Source organism: Rhinolophus ferrumequinum, chromosome X (genome assembly GCF_004115265.2).
Source record: "Rhinolophus ferrumequinum isolate MPI-CBG mRhiFer1 chromosome X, mRhiFer1_v1.p, whole genome shotgun sequence".
In the NCBI taxonomy this organism is placed as follows: domain Eukaryota; kingdom Metazoa; phylum Chordata; class Mammalia; order Chiroptera; family Rhinolophidae; genus Rhinolophus; species Rhinolophus ferrumequinum.
In genome coordinates this window covers 54849684-54869862 of record NC_046284.1, presented here as the reverse complement: position 1 = coordinate 54869862, position 20179 = coordinate 54849684, and the positions used below count along the sequence as shown (strand labels likewise).

At 37.2% G+C, this 20179-nt stretch overlaps 1 protein-coding gene across 1 annotated transcript; it reads left to right on the top strand.

The window, feature by feature from the left end:
* The first annotated feature begins 12644 nt into the window (after window positions 1–12644).
* Window positions 12645–13055, top strand: LOC117026373 (cytochrome c-like). The gene has a single exon (XM_033113132.1). The coding sequence runs from the start codon at window positions 12659–12661 to the stop codon at window positions 12974–12976; it is 318 nt and encodes a 105-aa protein (XP_032969023.1). The 5' UTR covers window positions 12645–12658; the 3' UTR covers window positions 12977–13055.
* The last annotated feature ends 7124 nt before the right edge of the window (window positions 13056–20179 follow it).

Sequence of the window (20179 nt, the reverse complement as noted above, 5' to 3'; positions counted from 1 at the left end):
GTCACCATGTACCAAAATTAATTCAAAATGGATCAAAGATGTAAACATAAGACTTGAAACAATAAACTGCATAGACGAAAACATAGGTACTAAACTTACGGGTCTTGGGTTCAAAGAGGATTTCATGAATTTGAGTCCAAAGGCAAGGGAATTAAAAGCTGAAATAAATGAATGGGAATATATCAAACTAAAAAGCTTCTGCACAGCAAAAGAAACCATTGACAAAATAAAGGGACAAACAACTTAATCGGAGATGATTTTTGCAAACAATGCCTCTGATAAGGGGCTAATATCCAAAATACATGAGGAACACATACAACTCAACAACAAAAAAACAAACAATTAAATTAAAAACTGGGCAGAGGACTTGAGTAGACAGTTCTCCAAAGAAGACATACAAATGGCCAATAGACATATGAATAAATGCTCAACATCACCAATCAACAGAGAAAGATAAATATAGACCACAATGAGATATTACCTCACACCAGTTAGAATGGGTATCATCAACAAGACAAATAGTAACAAGTGTTGGAGAGGCTGTGGAGAAATGGAATCATCGTACACTGTTGGTGGGAATGCAGATTGGTGCAACTGCTATGGAAGGCAGTGTGGAGGTTCCTCAAAAAATTAAGAATAAAATTGCCATATCACCCAGCAGTCCCTGTCCTGGGTATCTTCCCAGAAAATCTGAAAACATTTATCCTTAAAGACATATGTGCTCCAATGTTCTTTGCAGCTTTATTTACGGTGGCTAAGACATAGAAACAACCAAAGTGTTCTTCAATAGATGAATGGAATGGGAAATTGTGGTGTATATACATAATGAAATACTATTCTGCCATTAGAAAAGATGAAATAATACTATTTGTGACTTGGATGCATCTTGAGGTTTTAATGCTAAGCGAAATAAGTCAGACAGAAAAAGTTGAGAATCATGATTTCACTAATATATGGTATATAAACCTGAAAACAACAAAAGAACCAGACAAAAAAATGAAGATACAAAACTCATAGACACAGATAATAATTTAGCAGTTACCATGCGTAAGGTAGGAGGGGGACCCCAAAAGGGAGTAAATGGAGTCAAATATATGGTGATGTTGGGGTCGTCCCGTTGGCTCAGGCGTTTGGAGCGTTGTGCTCCTAATGCCGAGGTTGCTGATGGATTCCCACATGGGCCAGTGAGCTGCGCCCTCTACAATTAACATTGTGAACAATGTCTCTCCCTGGTGCTGGGCTGCCTTGAGCAGCCAGAGGTTGACATGGGCTGCTGTGGGCTGCTGTGTGCTGCCAGGAGTGGCCAGTGGCTGGCAGCCAGCATGAGTGGCCCTCAGCCAGCATGAGCTGCCATGGGCTGCTGTGTGCTGCTGTGGGCTACCGTGTGGGTGGACAATGAGAGTGACCTGCAGCCATCGTGAGTGGCCGGCAGCCATCATGAGCAGCAGACACCTGTTGAGAGCTGCCATGAGCTGCTGTGAGCAGCCGACCATCGACCAGTGACTGACTGCCTCATCTGGGGGGTGCACAAAGCACATAATACCAGCATGGGTCAGGGAGCTGTGTCCTACACAACTAGACCAAGAAACCCCGGCTTGAAACAGAGTGGGGGTGGAGAGGCAGAAAAAACGGTAAAAATATATATGGTGATGGAAGGAGAACTGACTCTGTGTGGTGAACACATAATGTGAGATATAGATGAAGTATTATACAATTGTACACCTGAAATCGATGCAAATTATCTAACAATTGTCACCCCAATAAACTTTAATTTAAAAAGAAAAAGAACAAAGTTTAAGGACTCACTCTTCATGATTTCAAATCTTACTACAAACGACAGTAATCAAAAGAGTGTGACAGTAAAAAGAATCATCACAGGATGTAAAGTAGAGCATAAGGAATGTAGTCAATAATATTGTAATAACTATGTACAGTGTCAAATATGTAATACTTATTGGGGTTATCGTTTTGTGGGTTATGTAGATATCTAATCACTACGTTGTTTTGTATACCTGAAATTAATTTTTTAAAAAAAGAGTGTGACAGTAGCATAATGACAGATGTATAGACTAATAGAGTAGAATGGAGAGACCAGAAAAATTCCTCAAATATATGGTCAAATTGTTTTCGACAGGAGTGCCAAGACTATTCATTGGGGAAAGGACATTTTTTTTAAACAAATGGTACTGTGAAAACTGGATGCTCATATGCAAAACAATTAATTTGGACCCTTACCTTACAATGTATACAAAAATTAACTAAACATGGATCAAAGACCTAACTGTAAAAGCTAAATGTATTAACTTTTGGAGGAAAACTTCATGACATTGGATTTGGCAATGATTTCTTGGATATAACATCAAAAGCACAGGCAACAAAAGAAAAAAATGATACATTAGACTTCGTCAAAATTAGAAACTTTAGTGCACTAAAGGATACCAACAATAAAGTAAAGGCAACCCTCAGAATGTGAGATAATATTTGCAAATCATATATATAATAATGGATTCATATTCACAATATGAAAAAACTCCTAAAGCTCAACAATAAAAAACAAACAAACACGTAAGTTCAATAGTGGGAAAAGAACTTGAATAGACATCTCTCCAAAGAAGATATACAAATGGGCAATAAGTACATGTAAACACACTCAGCATCGATAATCATTAGGAAATTAAAACTCAAAATCACGAGATACCATTTCACACCCGTTAGAAAAAGTCTAGAGCCATATGATTTCACTCAGATGTAGGATATAAAACTGAAAACAAAAAAGGAACAAGACAAACAAAAACTCAGACACAGACAATAGCACAGTGGTTACCAGAGGAAAAGTGGGATGGTGGGGAGTTAGAAGAGGGTAAAGGGGGTCAAATATATGGTGATGGAAGAAGAACTGACTCTGAGTGGTGAACACTCAATGTATTAGGTTGGTGCAAAAGTAATTGAGGTTTTTACGATTATTCTTAATCTTTAAACCACAATTACTTTTGCACCAACCTAATAATATATAGATGATGTATTATAGAATTATATACTTGAAACCTATATGATTTTATTAATCGATGTCACCCCAATAAATTTAATAAAATAAAATAAATATACACACGCAAAAAGAATGGCTAATACAAAATAACAAAAAATTAAATATGTTGGCATGAATGCAGAGAAATTGGCACCCTTGTGCACTGTTGGTGGGAACATAAAATGATGCAGTCAATATAACAGTATGCTGTTAACAAAAATTATGTAATTATACTACCATATAATCCAGTATGATGGTTAATTTTATGTATCAACATGAATGGGTTAAGTGATGTTCAGATGCCTGGTAATATATTATTTCTTGGTGTTTCTGTGAGGTGTTTCAGGAAGAGATTAACATTTCAATCAGTACACTGAGTAAAAATAATTGTCCTCACCAATGTGAGTGGGCATCATCTAATTAGTTGAAGACAAAAAGGCAGAGGGAATGAAAATTTGCTTTTTTCTTGGCTGAGAGACCCATCTTCTTCTGCCCTCATACATTATCACTCTTAGTTCTCAGACTGTTGGACTCAGACTAAACTCACACCATTAACACCTGATTTGAGGGTACTTTTGACACTGACTGAAACTTATCCCATTAGCTCTTCAGATTTTCAAGACTTTGGAGTCAGATTGAATTACGCTACCAGCTTTCCTCATTCTTCAGCTTGCAAACAGCAAATTGTAGAACTTCTTGATATCCATAATTATGTGAGCTAATTACTATTTTATCCTATTGTTTCTGTTTCTCTGGAAAACCCTGATTAGCATAGATTTTGGTAACAAGAGTGGTTTTGGAGGAACAGAATAATAAGGACATTTTTCTGAAATGGTTCTGAGGTTTCTAGAATTGTCTCAAATTAAATTTAATTATGTCAATAATTCTATTTTCAGAAGTAAAAATAATACTGATAGTCCATTGTGTGAATTGTTTACAAAGATATACAAAAATATCGGCATTGCCTACTCCTAATCAACCACTTATAAGAAGTGAGAAGGTAAGTGACTCTGAATATGGTACTTTTGAACATTTTTCTTGAAACTAAGGAAAATAATAACATTGATTGGTTGCTCCTAATGTCATGGACAAAGCAGTAAAAAATGGTTGATATAGATAGATAGATAGATAGATAGATAGATAGATAGATAGATAGATAGATAGATAGAGGATTCAAATTATTAACTCAAGCTAAGACCTGCCATGTAGAGAGCCTTATCTCCATAGACATAGGGTTGAAATTGCTGAAAATCAAACACAGAACGTCATCTTACAATTAGCTGAATTGGAACACAAATTGAACTTCAGCCCACAGAGTATTCACTGTTAAAATGAGGGCATTCATTGGAAAATAATAGGATCCTGTAAGATGAGATGGGAACATATGGGAAAACCCTGCTGAAGTTGGGTATAATGAGCACTTAAATTCTGGTATCTTCTTTACTAGCAGGAGACCATAGTGGTATCCACCTTTCCACCCACAGTGGTATTAGGTTTTCCACCTTGATATGAGGAGATTAACTCTGCATTGCCTGAGGAAATGGTTTTGCCTCCCTGAGGCAATTGCCATGCAAGACAATGCTGATTCTTCTCAGGACCCATCGCCAGCACCCCTCCTCGTTTCTAGACCTATAATAAAACTTATAGTCATATTAGGCCACTGAAGGTGACCTACAAAATGTGATTCATAAGAAGGTGTGCAACGCTTGAAAAGAACTACTTGAGTCTTCTAATTTATACAAGCAGAAATCTGGAGAATATATGTGGGATTGGATTCTAAAGATGTGGGATAGTGGTAGAACGAACATAAAGTCAAATCAGGACAAATTCACTGATTCACTAAACAGAGATTCTGCATTTAATGTTTGAGAGATCTAGGAGTTAGAAAGGGCTCTAACAGTTTCTTTGGTTGTTTGAAACATGGACCAAAAGATGGCCCACTGTGAGCTAATTGGAAATGCATCACCCCTCTGGGTTTAATGTAGAGGAGAAGGTTCAGAGGCTTAGGGAGATTGGAATTGTCAATGTAAGAATGTCCAAACCTGTAGAAAATGTTTATAATAATTTATTTTATTTGAGCTATACAGAAGATATACCTGGAAGTGAGACCTCAACAGACTGAGAAAAAGTCTTCCAGGAAAAAGTTTGCAATTTCTTTTACACATTGAGATTAAGAAGAGAACATAAGGAACATTACATGAAGGCGGGAGAAAGCAAGGTGGGGATTGATTACAGGATAGTTAACCTTTTCAGGGTGGTCATGTGGGGATGGAATTACAGGTACTCTCCTAAGGGAGTTCATGCTTTAAAAGGAGGGGTCTGAAAGGATGATTAGATACTAGAAGGAGGGTTCTGATGTGGGGCATTTAAAGGCACATTAACCTAAATGCACAGAAACAATGGACAGAGCTTGTTTAAGGCAAAGATAAACCTTTTACTAAAGAAGTTATATGCCTGGGGTGTGACTACCAATCATGATCTGCCCAGTTGAAAATTTATTATCAGATTACTCTGTGAGGAAACATTCCACAGAACCCCTTTTCATCCACAGAATGTTAGAGTGAATTTATCGTCTAAGACCAACTCACCCACACTGAGAGTTCAGAAGACCTATCTTTCACCAGTACGTACATTGAGAAATAAATTTGGGAGAGAATCCCCAACATTTCTGAAAAGGTCGGTGATTGCTCTTCTCTGTAGTCCAGACCATACAGAAGGAATCTTAGCCACTCAATTGGAAAAGCTAAATTCAATGGAAGTAATTGGATCCAATGAAGGCAGTGACCAAATAAAGTACTCAACCTCCAAAAGCAAAGATGGATGTGGTTACTGTAATGGACAGCAGAGCCAAAAATGCAATCAGAATAATCTGAATTTTGCAGACCTATGGCACTGGCTAGTTAATCATGGTGTTCCTGGAAGTCAAATAGATGTGTAGCCTACTAAAATATTTTTTTTAATTAACTAATTCATTTATTTATTTAAATAACATTTATTGGGGTGACAATGGTTAATAAAATTACATAGGTTTCAAGTGTACAATTTCTTTTTTAATTAAAGTTTATTGAAGTGACAATTGTTAGTAAAGTTACATAGATTTCAGGTGTACAATTCTGTATTACATCATCTATATATCCCATTGTGTGTTCACCACCCAGAGTCAGTTCTCTTTCCATCACCACGTATTGGGTCCCCTTTACCCTCTTCTACCACCTCCCTCCCCCTTTACCCTCTGGTAACCACTAAACTATTATCTGTGTCTATGAATTTTTGTTTTTTTTATTTGTTTGTCTTGTTCCTTTGTTGCTTTCAGTTTTATATCCCACATATGAGTAAAGTCATATGGTTCTTCACTTTTTCTGTCTGATTAATTTTGCTTAGCATAATAATCTCAAGATCCATCCATATTGTTGCAAATGGCACTATTTCATCTTTTCTTATGGCAGAGTAGTATCCCACTGTGTATATATACCACATCTTCTTTACTCAATCATTTATTGAAGAGCCCTTTGGTTGTTTCCATGTCTTGGACACCATAAATAAAGCTGCAATGAACATCGGAGCACATATATCTTTACGGATAAATGTTTTCAGATTTTTTGTGTAGATCCCCAGGAGAGGCATTGCTGGGTCATATGGTAATCCTATTCTTATTTTTTTGAGGAACCTCCACACTGCCTTCCATAGCAGCTGCACCAATCTGCATTCCCAACAACAGTGTATGAGAGTTCCTTTTTCTCCAAGTCTCTCCAACACTTCCTACTATTTGTCTTGTTGATGATAGCCATTCTAACGTGTGAGGTGATATCTCATTGTGGATTTTATTTGCATTTCTCTGATGATTAGTGATGTTGAGCATCTTTTGATATGTCTATTGGCCATCTGTATATCGTCTTTGGAGTAATGTCTATTCTGGGCCTCTGCCTGCCTACCAAATTCTTACTTGATCTGTATGAGCATAAAAGTTCTAGGTCAAGTGATAAAATGTCTAATTTGAATTATAAAACAGAGAGTCACAGCCCCTCAATAAATTCCCAGACTGAACCATTTTATAGATTCAGAACCCCTTGAATGAAGGGGAGGATGAGTCCCCTTGAGGAAGAACCTTGGTACACTATGGAAAACTTAGACCATTGATCTTTCTCCTAGACTTTCCAAAATGGACCTGTGGCCTCCTACCAGGGTGACTGTGTACTGGGGAAAAGGACATAATCAGACCTTTTGAAGACTATTGGTCACTGACTCTGAACTGACATTGATTCCAGGAGACCCAAAATGTAACTGTGGTCCTTCCTTCAGAGTAGGAGCTTATGAAGATCATTTAATAGATGGATTTTTAGCTCAGGTACATCTCACAGTGGGTCTTGTGGGCCTCCTAACCCAATTCCATAATGCACAATTGAAATAGAAATATTAGCATCTGGCACCTTAAGAAAGTAAAAACTAAGAGGAAATCAAACTCAAATTAAAAAGAAAAAAGTCAATAATAAAGAAAGAGTATACACCAATAAAATATAAAATAGAGACAATACTAGACAAAATCACAGAAACAAAGCTACTTATTTGCAAATAATAAAATTAATAAACGATTTTTGGCAAAGAAAGAAGGGACATCATTACAGAGCTTACAGACCATTCAAAGGAGATTAAGGGAATGTTATAAAAAGTTTATAGCAATCACTGCAAAAATAGACAATTTTTTTTGGAAGGCACACATTATGGAATATCATTCAAGAAGAGAAATAACATTAATAAACCAAAAGATCCTTCAATTTATTAAAAAGTAATTGAATAGCTAAAACTGTTTACACAAAGAAAACTTCAGGCCCAGATGGCTTCTGTGATAAATTGTACCTAACATTTAAGGAAGGAATAATACCAATGTTACACAAATATTCCCAAATATAGAATGTTAGGAACACTTCTGAACTTATTATACTGTTACCAAAGCCAGAAAAAAGATATTATGCATAAAGAAAACTACAGATGAATGTCTCTCATGAAAAGACAAATGATTCATAACAAAGACATAGCAAATTGAGTCAAGATACATTTAACAAAGATACTACATCATGAACAAATGTTCATAAGAATGCAAATTTGTTTCAACAAACAAAAATCAATTAATGCAGTTTATCATATTGAACATAATATAGAAAAACATTATGATCTTAATTAATGTAAAAGAGCATTTGACAATATTTATCCCTATTAATAATAAAAGAATGAATTCTCAACAAACTGAAAATAGAGTGAACTTCCTTATCCTAATAAAGAGTATTGATGAAAAGCTTATAGCTAATATACTAATTGTGGAAGAATACATGCTTGTCCCCTAAGATTGGGAACAAGACAAGGATGCCTACTCTCATTACTTCTATTTACCATTACAATGGGAGTCCTAATGAATCAATTATAAGAAGTTAAGCAATCCAATAATGAAGTAGGCATATTTGAAGAGATTAATGAAAAAGATATACGAATGGCTATTAAGCACAATAAATATGCCCATCATCATTAATTCTTAGGAAAAGGGAAAACATAATCACTAGGAGATACCTTTATGAGCACACTCGAAAAGCCAAAAATTTAAAAGACTAATCATAACAAGTTTGGGGAAGATGTGGAGGAACTGGAACTCTCACACACTGGTGAAATTATAGAGATATATTTACAGTTTTGCAATTTGCTATATAGTTGAACATACAATTATCAATGATCCTACTTCCTTAACTATTTACTCAAGATAAATGAAAATGTATGTCCCCCAAAGAACTTGTAGACTAATGTTTATAACAGTTTTAGTCAGAGCAGGCAAAGGCAACCAAAATGACCATCAATGGATAAATGAATTGTGGTATATCTCAACAATGCAATACTCTTCAGCAATTAAAAGGGTTTGACTATTGACACGTGTAATGACATGGATTCATCCCAATAGCATTATGGTGTGTGAAAGAATTCAGTCACAAAAGTCTATATACAATATAAATTACCTTAAATGAAATTCTAGAAAAAGCACACATGGTAACGAAAAGTAAGTCTATAGCTGTCAAGGTATGGGATTCAAGGGAAGATACTGACAGAAAGGAGAATAAGAGAACTTTTTGGCATGATGGAAATGTGATGTTACATGACTTGTTATACAATTGTACAAGGTGTGATTAAAAAAAAAACATGGTGAATTTTTAAATAAATAAAAATTTATTATAGTAAAGACACATTGCCCTTAATCACCCTCAAAATACCCCCCCACACACACTTCAAACACACTTATCCCATTGTTCTTGCCACTTTCTGAAGCACTTCTGGAAGTCTTCTCATGAGTGGTTTTAGTTGCACTATCATGGCTGCCTCAATGTCCTGAATCAATTCAAAACGTTTTACTTTTCATGGTCATTTTGACCTTGGGGAAGAGCCAGAAGTTGTACGGTGCCAGATCCGGTGAATAAAGTGGATGAGGACACACCGTTAAGTTCTTACTTCACAAAAATTGCCATACCAGAAGAGATGTGTGACATGGAGCACTGTCATGAGGGAGGATGAAACCATTTGCCCATTTCTCAGGCCATTTTCTACACACATCATTTCTTAAATGTTCGTAAAGACACTCACAAAAGAGGACTTCCAGAACTGCTTCAGAAAGTGGCCAGAATGATGGGACAAGTGTGTTTGAAGTGAGGGGGAGTATTTTGAGGGGAATTAATGGCAATATGTATTTTACTGTAAAAATTTTTTTAATTTAAACATTCACCATATTTTTTATCACACCTCGTATACAATAAAATCTCATGAAACTGTGCACAAAATTAGTTAATTTCATTGTATGTAAATTACACCTGAATAAAGTTGAATTTTAAAGAATAAGATAAAAATGAGTTGAGATGAAAAGAGTGGTCTAATAATACTTAACAGTTTTGAACACGTAGTCCACTCTAGGCATAACACTAGGTATTCTGTACATAGCCTTCTATTATATCTCCACAATAGCCCTGCAGGAGAAACATAATATTTATTCCTATTTTATAGGTAAAGGAAGGAGGACATATGGAGATGAACTACCCAAAGCCACACAGTCCATAAGTAATAAAGCCAGAATTTGAACCCAGATTTGTCGTCTACCAAAACTCATGCTCTTCATATTTTGCTATCACACTCTAAGTATACATTAAGAACAATATAAAACATATTTTATTAGTTAAACAAGAAAAAAGAAGGGAATCGAGTCAAACAATGGAACCAGAAAAGGTGTAATAAAGTGAATTGTATAATATTATCAGAAAGTTCACCTCTGAACACTTTTATCCGCCACAGTTAAGTCCAAAAGCAACTTACATAATAACAATTTCCTCTGCTATCCCACCAATTTGTGTTATAAGAGGAAATCTCCACAAAAGAAGGTGTTGCCAAGCAACAGACGGGTGTTGCCTACCCGTCTGTCTCCTCATACCTGCCGCTAAAAAAAGGAGAGTCTGTGAGACAGATCCTTTCAGGGACTTTGCTTCATCTTTGTACTTATACCTTATGTCTTCCTGTTTGGCCCCAAAATATGGCTGGCTAGTCAAAGACGGGTACAACTCCCCACGGAGGGGGCAACCCAAGCCAGACACAGCCGTGTGGGGACCATCTGAGGTACTCGCGGGGTTGATAGAGGTGGGCACAGCACACCACCTTCCCTCCGGCTAAGGAGAGCCTCTGCCTCTGTGGCTGCATTCCTTCCCACAAACCTGCAGGGGAAGTGACTCAATGATGTGCTCTCCATCTATTCATATGCATAAAGGTTTTGTCCCTTGGGGAAGTACATATCCTGAGACTAAGGTTCCACTGCCTGCAGGCAAGTGTGATTGGCTTAAATCAGTTTCCTATTGTAATGTATGGGATTCACAGATCTTGAGATTGACAAACTTTACTTCTTTTACTTCCACACCTAACTAATAAAAGCCATGTGTTGGCCCAATTCGGGGCTCAGTCCTTGAGGCTGCAGTCCCTTGGCCCCTGCTTGCACTCTATTCTTGTCTACTGTCTTTCTTAACCTTGTGCTGCCCTTCTCGCTGCCCACTGCTCTTGTCTTGCTGGATGCGACAAGAAGGGACTTGTCTTTATGTGTTTATATTGTACACAATGTAACATAGATCCTTAATCAGTATTGAAGAGCAGCACTATTACAACAATGAAAACTAAGGATATATATAAGAAATTTCGGCCAGTAAATGAAGATATTTTTTAAATAAATTATTAATAAAACTGGCAAATAAATAAATTAATTTCCTTATTAAGTATGTAGAAAGGAAAATGAATAAAATAAACTTAGGTAATTGAGCAGAAATAAAATCTTACATAAATAGTTATTAGCAAAAAGTTAAAGTCCTTGGAATACTGAACTTGCATAAATGAACTAATCCTGGCTGCACAGTCATTGGATGTTAGGGAAATAGATTAACATACTTGTTTAACCATTTGTACTCATTTAATAAGACTCCAGAAAAGTGGAAAATTAAAATATGGTCATCTGAAAACAGAATCTTACTAAAAATAAGTTGGGAGAATTGGCAAGTGTCTTCCTGCTTTCTCTGCTATTCTAACTTCTTCCCTATTCCAGTTTCACAGATGATGCAGGGAGAGGGAAGAATTTTTGGATGATCAAAACATGCTAATAGTTAGTGGGACTAGTGAGAACAAAAAAATACAGAGGTAGAGCTACCAGATCTTAACCACAATCAGCTATAGCCATCCAAGAAAAGCCATATCACAAGGAAGATTTGCCTGGATAATATTCCTAAACATAAAGAAATAGGCACTCCCTCAAAACGTGGCTTCTCAAGAGCAACACGTGCCCAGCTACTTTTTAAATTTCTTGAATAGCAAATTCCACCTTAGCCTCCCATGTAAACTGTACTAGTACCATATCCTATGTCAAACCAATGGTACCTTTTAACTTTCTCTTTTCCGACCCCAATGAATAAACCCTAGGGAAACTAATTGGGTTGTTAGTGCATGTTTCTATGTTTCTGAGCAAGATCTTTACAACAATGAAATGGTTACTAACTTAACTTTTAATTAGAACCCATATCTATGAAAGGCAACTTAATTGTTAGCAGCTTGATTTTAGTTAGCATATTGATGTCTTGTCAAATTTATAGGCAATATTTTGATTAAAATATATATCCAAGGAGCACCTATTCACTTTCAGCCAAAATCTAACATTAAGTCCTCTTTTGAAAACATGAATTTATTGAGTTTACAAAAATAAAAGAAGTTCTATGGCTGGAAAATGAAAAACAGTAATTGAAACCATAGTTATAAAACGCAGCCAATTTTGCACAACATATCAGATCGCTGAGACCCAGTGGACCTAGTTGAAGCATTCTGAATGTTTATGGAGATACAGGTATGCTTAATATACTTATGTCCCAGGAAATTCTAAATCTGACTAGGTTTATCTGGAATTAGATCTAAAACTAGTTTACAATAATGTTCATTGGAAAAATAAGACAGCATTTTTTCCTCATGTATTATTATAATTTGTTTAAGGTGTCCTAGGTTTACACCTCAAGAAAGGAGCAGTTTGGAGTGGCACGTCCGGCTTGCGAGTGTGAGACTGCGTTTCGTGTCAAACGAAAGAGCGATTTAAAAATGGGTGATGTTGAGAAGGGCAAGAAGATTTTTGTGCAGAAGTGTGCCCAGTGCCATACTGTGGAAAAGGCAGGCAAGCACAAGACTGGGCCAAATCTCCATGGTCTGTTTGGGCGAAAGACTGGTCAGGCCCCTGGATTTTCTTACACGGATGCCAACAAGAACAAAGGTATCACCTGGGGAGAAGAAACCTTGATGGAGTATTTGGAGAATCCCAAGAAGTACATCCCTGGAACAAAAATGATCTTCGCTGGCATTAAGAAGACTGCAGAAAGGGCAGACTTGATAGCGTATCTCAAAAAGGCTACTAAGGAATAATAGTTGGCCACTGCCTTATTTATTACAACACAGAAATGTCTCGTGACATTTTTTTTTTATGTGTACCATATTTAAATTGATCTCATCTCACCAGAATTCAGATCATGAATGGCGGATATTACATTTCTTTTGGGCAGTCCTAATTCAAAAAAGATTGGCTTGTGGTTAAATGGATATGATCAGCTTTTTGAACGTGATGGTAATTTCGGGTCAGCAAGTCCTATTACTGTTTTCCCCCTTCTAAAACTATGATGAGATGTGTCATGTTCAACTTTTCACAGAGATGGTAAATGCCATCTTCAAATCTATAGGAGTTTTGAAATGGAGTTTTATATTTAGATTTGTATAACTGGTTATATTAATATGTTAAATACTGAAGAAGTCCCTTCACTGTCTTATAAAACAGCCAGACTCAATTCTGTTTCAAGTGTTCATTAGCCTGTTAAAAGGCAAGGGCTGAAGATAAGGTGGCAGTGCCCACTTTATCTTTTTGGTCCTAACTATGCCAATTTAATTAAAATCCCGTGTATCTAAACCGTTGCCTTTTATGTAACGAAAGGCATTTTAGTTTGGTTTATGTATAATACAAAAAAAAAAAAATTAACACTTAAAAAAAAAAAAGAAAGAAAGGAGCAGTTTATAATTTTCCAGAATAGTTACATTAGGCATCCTGGGCTAATGTGACATTTTGCTAATCTTTGTAACATTGTTCAACATATGTTTTAACATGTTTTACATTTGAAAAAAGAGGTAAAAATAGAATAAAACACTTCATAGGCTGTAAAAGAGTTATAGTCACTGTTGATATTTTTGACATGTGTACTGGCTAAGGACCACGTATATTTTTTAACAGAGACATAATTAACATATAACATTGTATTAGTTTTAAGTGATAGATATATAGATATAGATTATATAGATGATGATACAGATATAGATATTGATATAGATATAGATGTAGACATATATAAAATATGTATGTATATATCATGATATATAGATATGAAATGATTACCACAATAAGTTTAGTTAACATCTATCACCACACATGTGGTGATGAGAACTTTTTCTTGTAATGAGAACTTTTAAGATCTACTCCTTCAGAAACTTTCAAATCATAATACAGTATCGTTAACTATAGTCAACATGTTGTACATTACATCCCCAGGACTTACTTATCTTATAACTAGAACTTTGTATCTTTGACCATCATCACCCATTTCACCAACTCCCTACCCCCACTTTTGGCAACCACCAACCTATTCTCTGTATCTATAAGTTTGGAGTTTGTTTTACATTCCACATATAAGTGAGATAATAAAGCATTTGTCTTTCTCTATTTGACTTATTTCACTTAGCATAATGCCCTCAAGGTCTATCCATGTTGTTGTTGCAAACAACAGAATTTCCTTCTTTATGGCTGAATTATATATATATATATATATATATATATATATATATATATATATATATGATATACGAGGTCGGATAATTATGTTGGTGAACTTGTTGCACCGATGTTGCTAAATGTTTTTGATATCAGAGGGATTATTCATTATGAATTTGAACCAATTGGACAAAGTTAACCAAGTTTACTATTTGGAAGTGCTGAAAGGGCTTCATGAAAAGGCTTTTCGCCAACAATTCATGATGCTTGCATCAGGACAATGCACCAAGTCACATGAGGGAGTTTTTAGTCAGTAATAACTATATCGGAACACCCTCCCTACTCACCTGATCTGGCCCCCAATGACTTCTTTCTTTACCTGAAGATACAGGAAATATTGAAAGGAAGACAGTTTGATGACATTCAGAACATCAAGGGTAATACAATGACAGCTCTGATGACCATTCCAGAAAAAGAGTTACAAAATTGATTTGAAAGGTACACTAGGTGCCAGCATCAGTGCATAGCTTCCCAAGGGGAGTACTTCGAAGGTGACCATAGTGATATTCAGCAATGAGGTATGTAGCACTTTTTCTAGAATGAGTTCACAAACTTAATTGTCTTCATCCATTTTCTTCATCCATTTATTTTTCAACAGACACTTAGTTTTTTCCATGTTCCATGGCATCACTACTGTAAATAATGTTTTAATGCATTTGGGGGTGCAGATATCTTTTCATAATAGTGATTTCATTTTCTTTAGATAAATACCCAGAAGTGGAATTGCTGGATCATATGGTAGCTTTATTTTTAATTTTTTACGGACATCCATATTGTTTTACATAGTGGCTTGAGCAATTTACATTTCACCAACAATGCACAAAGGTTCCCTAATCTTCACATGCTTTCCAAAACTTATTTTGTGTCTTTTTTATTATAGCCATTCTAACAGGAGTGAGGGGATATTTCAGTATGCTTTGGATTTTCATTTCTCTGATAGATAGCGAATTTGAGCAGCATTTCATGTACTCATTGGCCATTCGTATGTCTTCTTTGGAAAAAAAATGTTTATTCAAGGAACATGTCTTAAGCAATTATTTTCTCTACCTCACTTCTGAGAACAACATGGGCTGTATATGAAATTACAATAAATACTTACAGATTGTAGTAGATTTTTACTGGGTTGCTTGTGTTTATGTTAACTCCTCTATTTATACCCTGAAGCACAAGTGCCTAATTGATTTTAAAATTACTTAAGTAATAAGTAAATGGGCACAATTATAAAAATCAAATAAGTACATTAATAAATCAATAGAGAATTTAAATTAAAATATATGGGCATGTTATTTACCCCAAAATGAAAAGCCTTTCTTGCTTCTTTCATGTGATTAATATTTAGACTATATTCTTGAGTTCTGCAAGTATGAGTAACTTCTTCTGTCGATAGCTAGCTGTTCTAGTACAGAAGAAACACCTATTACTAAATTATTAGTGCATTGTCCCCATGTAAAAATTAATTTAGCATTTCAGATACTTGGGAAAAAAGCTCATTTTTGTTATTGCACTCTCAAAAGATGCAGAATTTCTCTTTGTTCAGCTTCATCTTCAAGTCATTTAATTTTATAATCTTATAGGAAAATAATCTGTTTCTGGGGTCAGAAGTGGTCAGCCAACCACATTTCAGTAATAGTCTCCTGGTACATTTTCCATTAACAAAAAAGTTTGCTTTGTGTGACTTTAAATGAAAGAAAACACCTAGGAGGTCTGGAGTGCAGGTTCCTTCCAACAATACAGCACAGGATGCTGATCTGATTCATGTTAAAGGAAGTTGGTGATAATACTTACAGGGAACCATCAGGAACAACTGTTTTGTGATAAACTTTATGTTAGTGCCACAGAGTGCTACCAATCCATATGATCAACACCCAGAGAGACCAACTGGAAACTGCTGGTGGAAAAGGCAGAAAGACAAAATTGTTTCTTAATATAGACCAATAAAAAGGAAAGTAATAAGATGATATACATTCATGGTTTTGGTCTCTTTAGCTCACTTACAATAACCTATTACACACATCTATAGCTATGTCAGAAAAAAATATCAGGAGTTGTACTACAGTCATGAAGGAAAAAAGGACATAATTCTCTCTACTCACAAAGACATTCAGTAGTTCTGTATCCTCAAGCTTCTCTGTGTTTTTTTGTGTGTGTGTGTGTTTTTTTTGTGTGTGTGTTTTTTTTTTTTTTTTTTTTTTTTTGCAAGGCTGAGACAGTTTTTCCTAACAGCATCAGGAGTTCTCATGAACCACTGGATGCTAAAATGTGAGCAGCTTCTTATAACTATCCAGGTTGTAACTGGGCTGTCTCTGTTCTAGGTCAATAAGCAAGGTCATGTTCAGCTCAGTGAGTGGCTGGATACGAGTGTCATAAATCAGGAGTCCTGGGGCCTTCAGCCAGAGCTAATATGATCTCTTCTAACATAAGGTCTATTCCCATTCAGATACAGACTAAACTAAGACAAGTTGCAGATCCCCAAAATATCAGGGGACTTTTAAAAATGGTCTCTCATTTCTAATCTCATTTCTGTAGTGGCTGGCAGTCTTCCTCAAACTCTTTTCTTATTACTAAAATAACCTGACTTTTAAATTGGAAAATGAAAAGTGGATATTTTGGATCCTGAGGGTGTACTTGGGAGGCTGAGAGAATTTGTGATGTGTATTTTAAAAATTTTCAAAAACCACTTCTCTCCCAAAAGACTTTACTTGAAAGAACATTGTCATGCGGGGGGGTCGTGCGGGGCGGCCTGCGGGGTGTCAGGTGGGGTATCCTGCCGACTACGCCAAGTGTCGTGCGGGGGGTCAGGCGGGGTCTCTGGTCCCGCTCCCCACACAAGAACGCAGGACATGGCTAGGCCAAAAAGGAACACCCACGGAGCCATAGGTAGGGAAGTCATACCACTGTGGTCTCGCTGGGTTTACACAACGTGCGACCTGCTGTCCGCTTTGCTGCCAACCGACCGACTCTCCTCCACTCTCCTCTACTCTCCTTCAGTCTCCTCCTGTCTCCTCCTCTTTCCTCCTCTCTCCTCAACTTCCCTCCATAGCCGCAGCAGTTATATTAGTGGCCAATGGCTCAATGGCTACAGCTGACGGCCAACCAGCCACAGCTGATGGCCATTTACTACCTGAGCCAGCACCTTTCCACATGAGGCCGAGAGCCTGGAAACTGCTTTCTGGGGCTCTGTCCCCACAAACATAATCCGTCCAAAAATAGACTACCTGCTCACAATATCCCTTCAGATTATTCAAATGATGTAATTTTGAAATATTCAACAAAGAAGTTCTGGCTACTATTTTTGATTATATTGTCACAGTTGGCTAGGATCCTATTATCACAAAATCCAAGCCTCATCCATTTCCTAATTTTCCAAATAGAAATCTTTGGAAATAATGATAAGAATTAATAAGGAGATAGACAGGGGCATTGTTCAGTCAACATATGTCTATAGGGACACCTAAACACATTTTTTAATCTCTGGAAATCCTGATACTTAGGAAATATTCCATAAGGGAAAGATGGTGTAAATGTATTTCATTTCCCATAGGCACTATTTACTCTCACTATGCCACTGTTGGATACAGTCTTTGAAAATACAACTTTTTGAAAATACAAAACTAACCCCTCATGTAGATCAGCATGTACTATAGTTTTGGTTGTACAAGATTTTAGGTTTTGAATTTCAGTAGAAACAGGCCATAACAGGTAATTTCATCTCTCACAACACCAAAAAAATGACACTTAAGTAGTACAGAAAATCTTTTAAAGCTTTTTGACCTGACTATGTGTGCATCTTCTTTTCTCTATAAAAAAACGTCAGCCTTACGTACGCAGTGTCCCAAGTATGTTTTTATAGCTCCCTCATACATATTACTAAACTTCTTGCCATCTATTTGGCCTCAAAGACACTTGCAAAACTAGGAATTTATGGGTGTACTCATAAAATTACATTATGTATAATTACATTTGTTGGAGCATTGTTCATAATGGAAGTCACCTGAAATTTCTGGTCAAATGGCAGAGTAGAGAAACACTGTGCTTGCCTCCTCTCATAACCATATCAAAATTAAAACCAAACTACTGAACAACTATCACTGAGAAATGCCTAAAGCCTACTTGAACCAAAATCTTACCACTAAGGACATACAGAAGAAGACACCTGGAGAATGGTAGAAGGTACAAAGGCACTGAATGAGCTGGTCCCACACCCGCATTTGACTGTTAAAAATCAGAAGGGATATTTAAGCTGCAGAGGTACCCTCCAGATGAGAGAAATTCTCCAGCCCCACACCAGACTCCCCAGCCCAGGGTTCCAGCAGGGTAGGGAAGTCCCCATAATTTCTGGCTGGGAAAACCAGCAGAGATTGTGGCTGAGTGAGATGGAGGGTGGCTGCACTCCCAGGCGCTCCTCTTAAAGGGCTCACACACAGATTTACTTGCTCACAGACTCACTTACTCTGAGCTTCAGGCTGGGGCAGCAGCGTGAAAAGCACCAGGAAAATACAGGGAGGAACTGAGCTGTCTGGCTGAAGGGTGAGGGCTGGAGGGGCAGCTGTCTTCCAGATAGAAGTGCTGGCAGAATCTATGTTTCTTTGTTGAACCCTCCCCACGTCCCAGCATGCAGATACAGGTGGCTGCCATATCTGAGTCTCCATCAACCTAGCTAACACTATCCTTCTGCCTCTCTCTGGTGATTCCCTCAGACCACACCCCACCCACATTGTGGGCACACCCCAGCCTTTTCCAGTGGTTTTTCCATACACATGGTATGTCTTGACTCATGCTGTGGACTTTCCTAAAATCTCTCTAAGGTTTACAAAACCCAAACAACCAACATCTGGCTTTGGCATATCCTATACCACTTACCAAGCAGTTCCAAGCTTTATGATTTGGCCTCTCCAGACACCTCCAAGTTCTGCACGGGTGGTGGCCATCTGCAGATTGCTTTGTGGCTTATGCCTGGTGGTTCTGGGCAGGGCACAGGCTGCTGCAAACTTGGCCTGCTGTGGGGCCCCTCACAGGAGGCCTGGGGACTGACACCTGGTGGCCAGCTTCACACCCAGCCTCCAAGAATGACACACTCAAAGACTGGGCAGGCACCAGAGATCTGCTAAAGTGAATCCTACCCTGTAAGGTCAGCCCTGGCACAACAGCTCCTCCACTGTAGTCACAGCCAGTTCTCACAACCAATCATCCTGAGGGTCAATCACTCCTATTGATGTGCAAACAGCAACCAAGGCTCAACTACAGCAAGAGAACACACACAACCTACATGAGGGACACATCTGGATCACCTGACTCAGGTAACTGGGGAGACTGCACCACTGAGCACCACAGTACACCTACTGTATAAGGCTAGTTTACTAAGATGGGAGACATAGAAGCCCTACCAAATACATAGAAACAAACAGAGGGAGGCAGCCAAAATGGGGAGACAACAAAACAAGTCTCAGATTAAAGTACAAAACCAAGCTCCAGAAAAAGAGCTAAACAAAGTGGAGAAAAACAATCTACCAGATGCAGAGTTCATAACACTGGTTATAATGATGAACAATGATCTCAGGAAGAACTTCAACACAGAAATAAGAAACATAAAAGTGGAGGTAGAAAACATAAAAAATGAACAAGTCAGAAATATAGAATACAATTACTGAAATGAAGAATAAATTAGAAAGAATCAATAGTAGATTAGATGAAGCAGAGGATCAAATCAGCAATTTGGAAGACAAGGTAGCAGAAAACACCCAATCAGAACAGCAAAA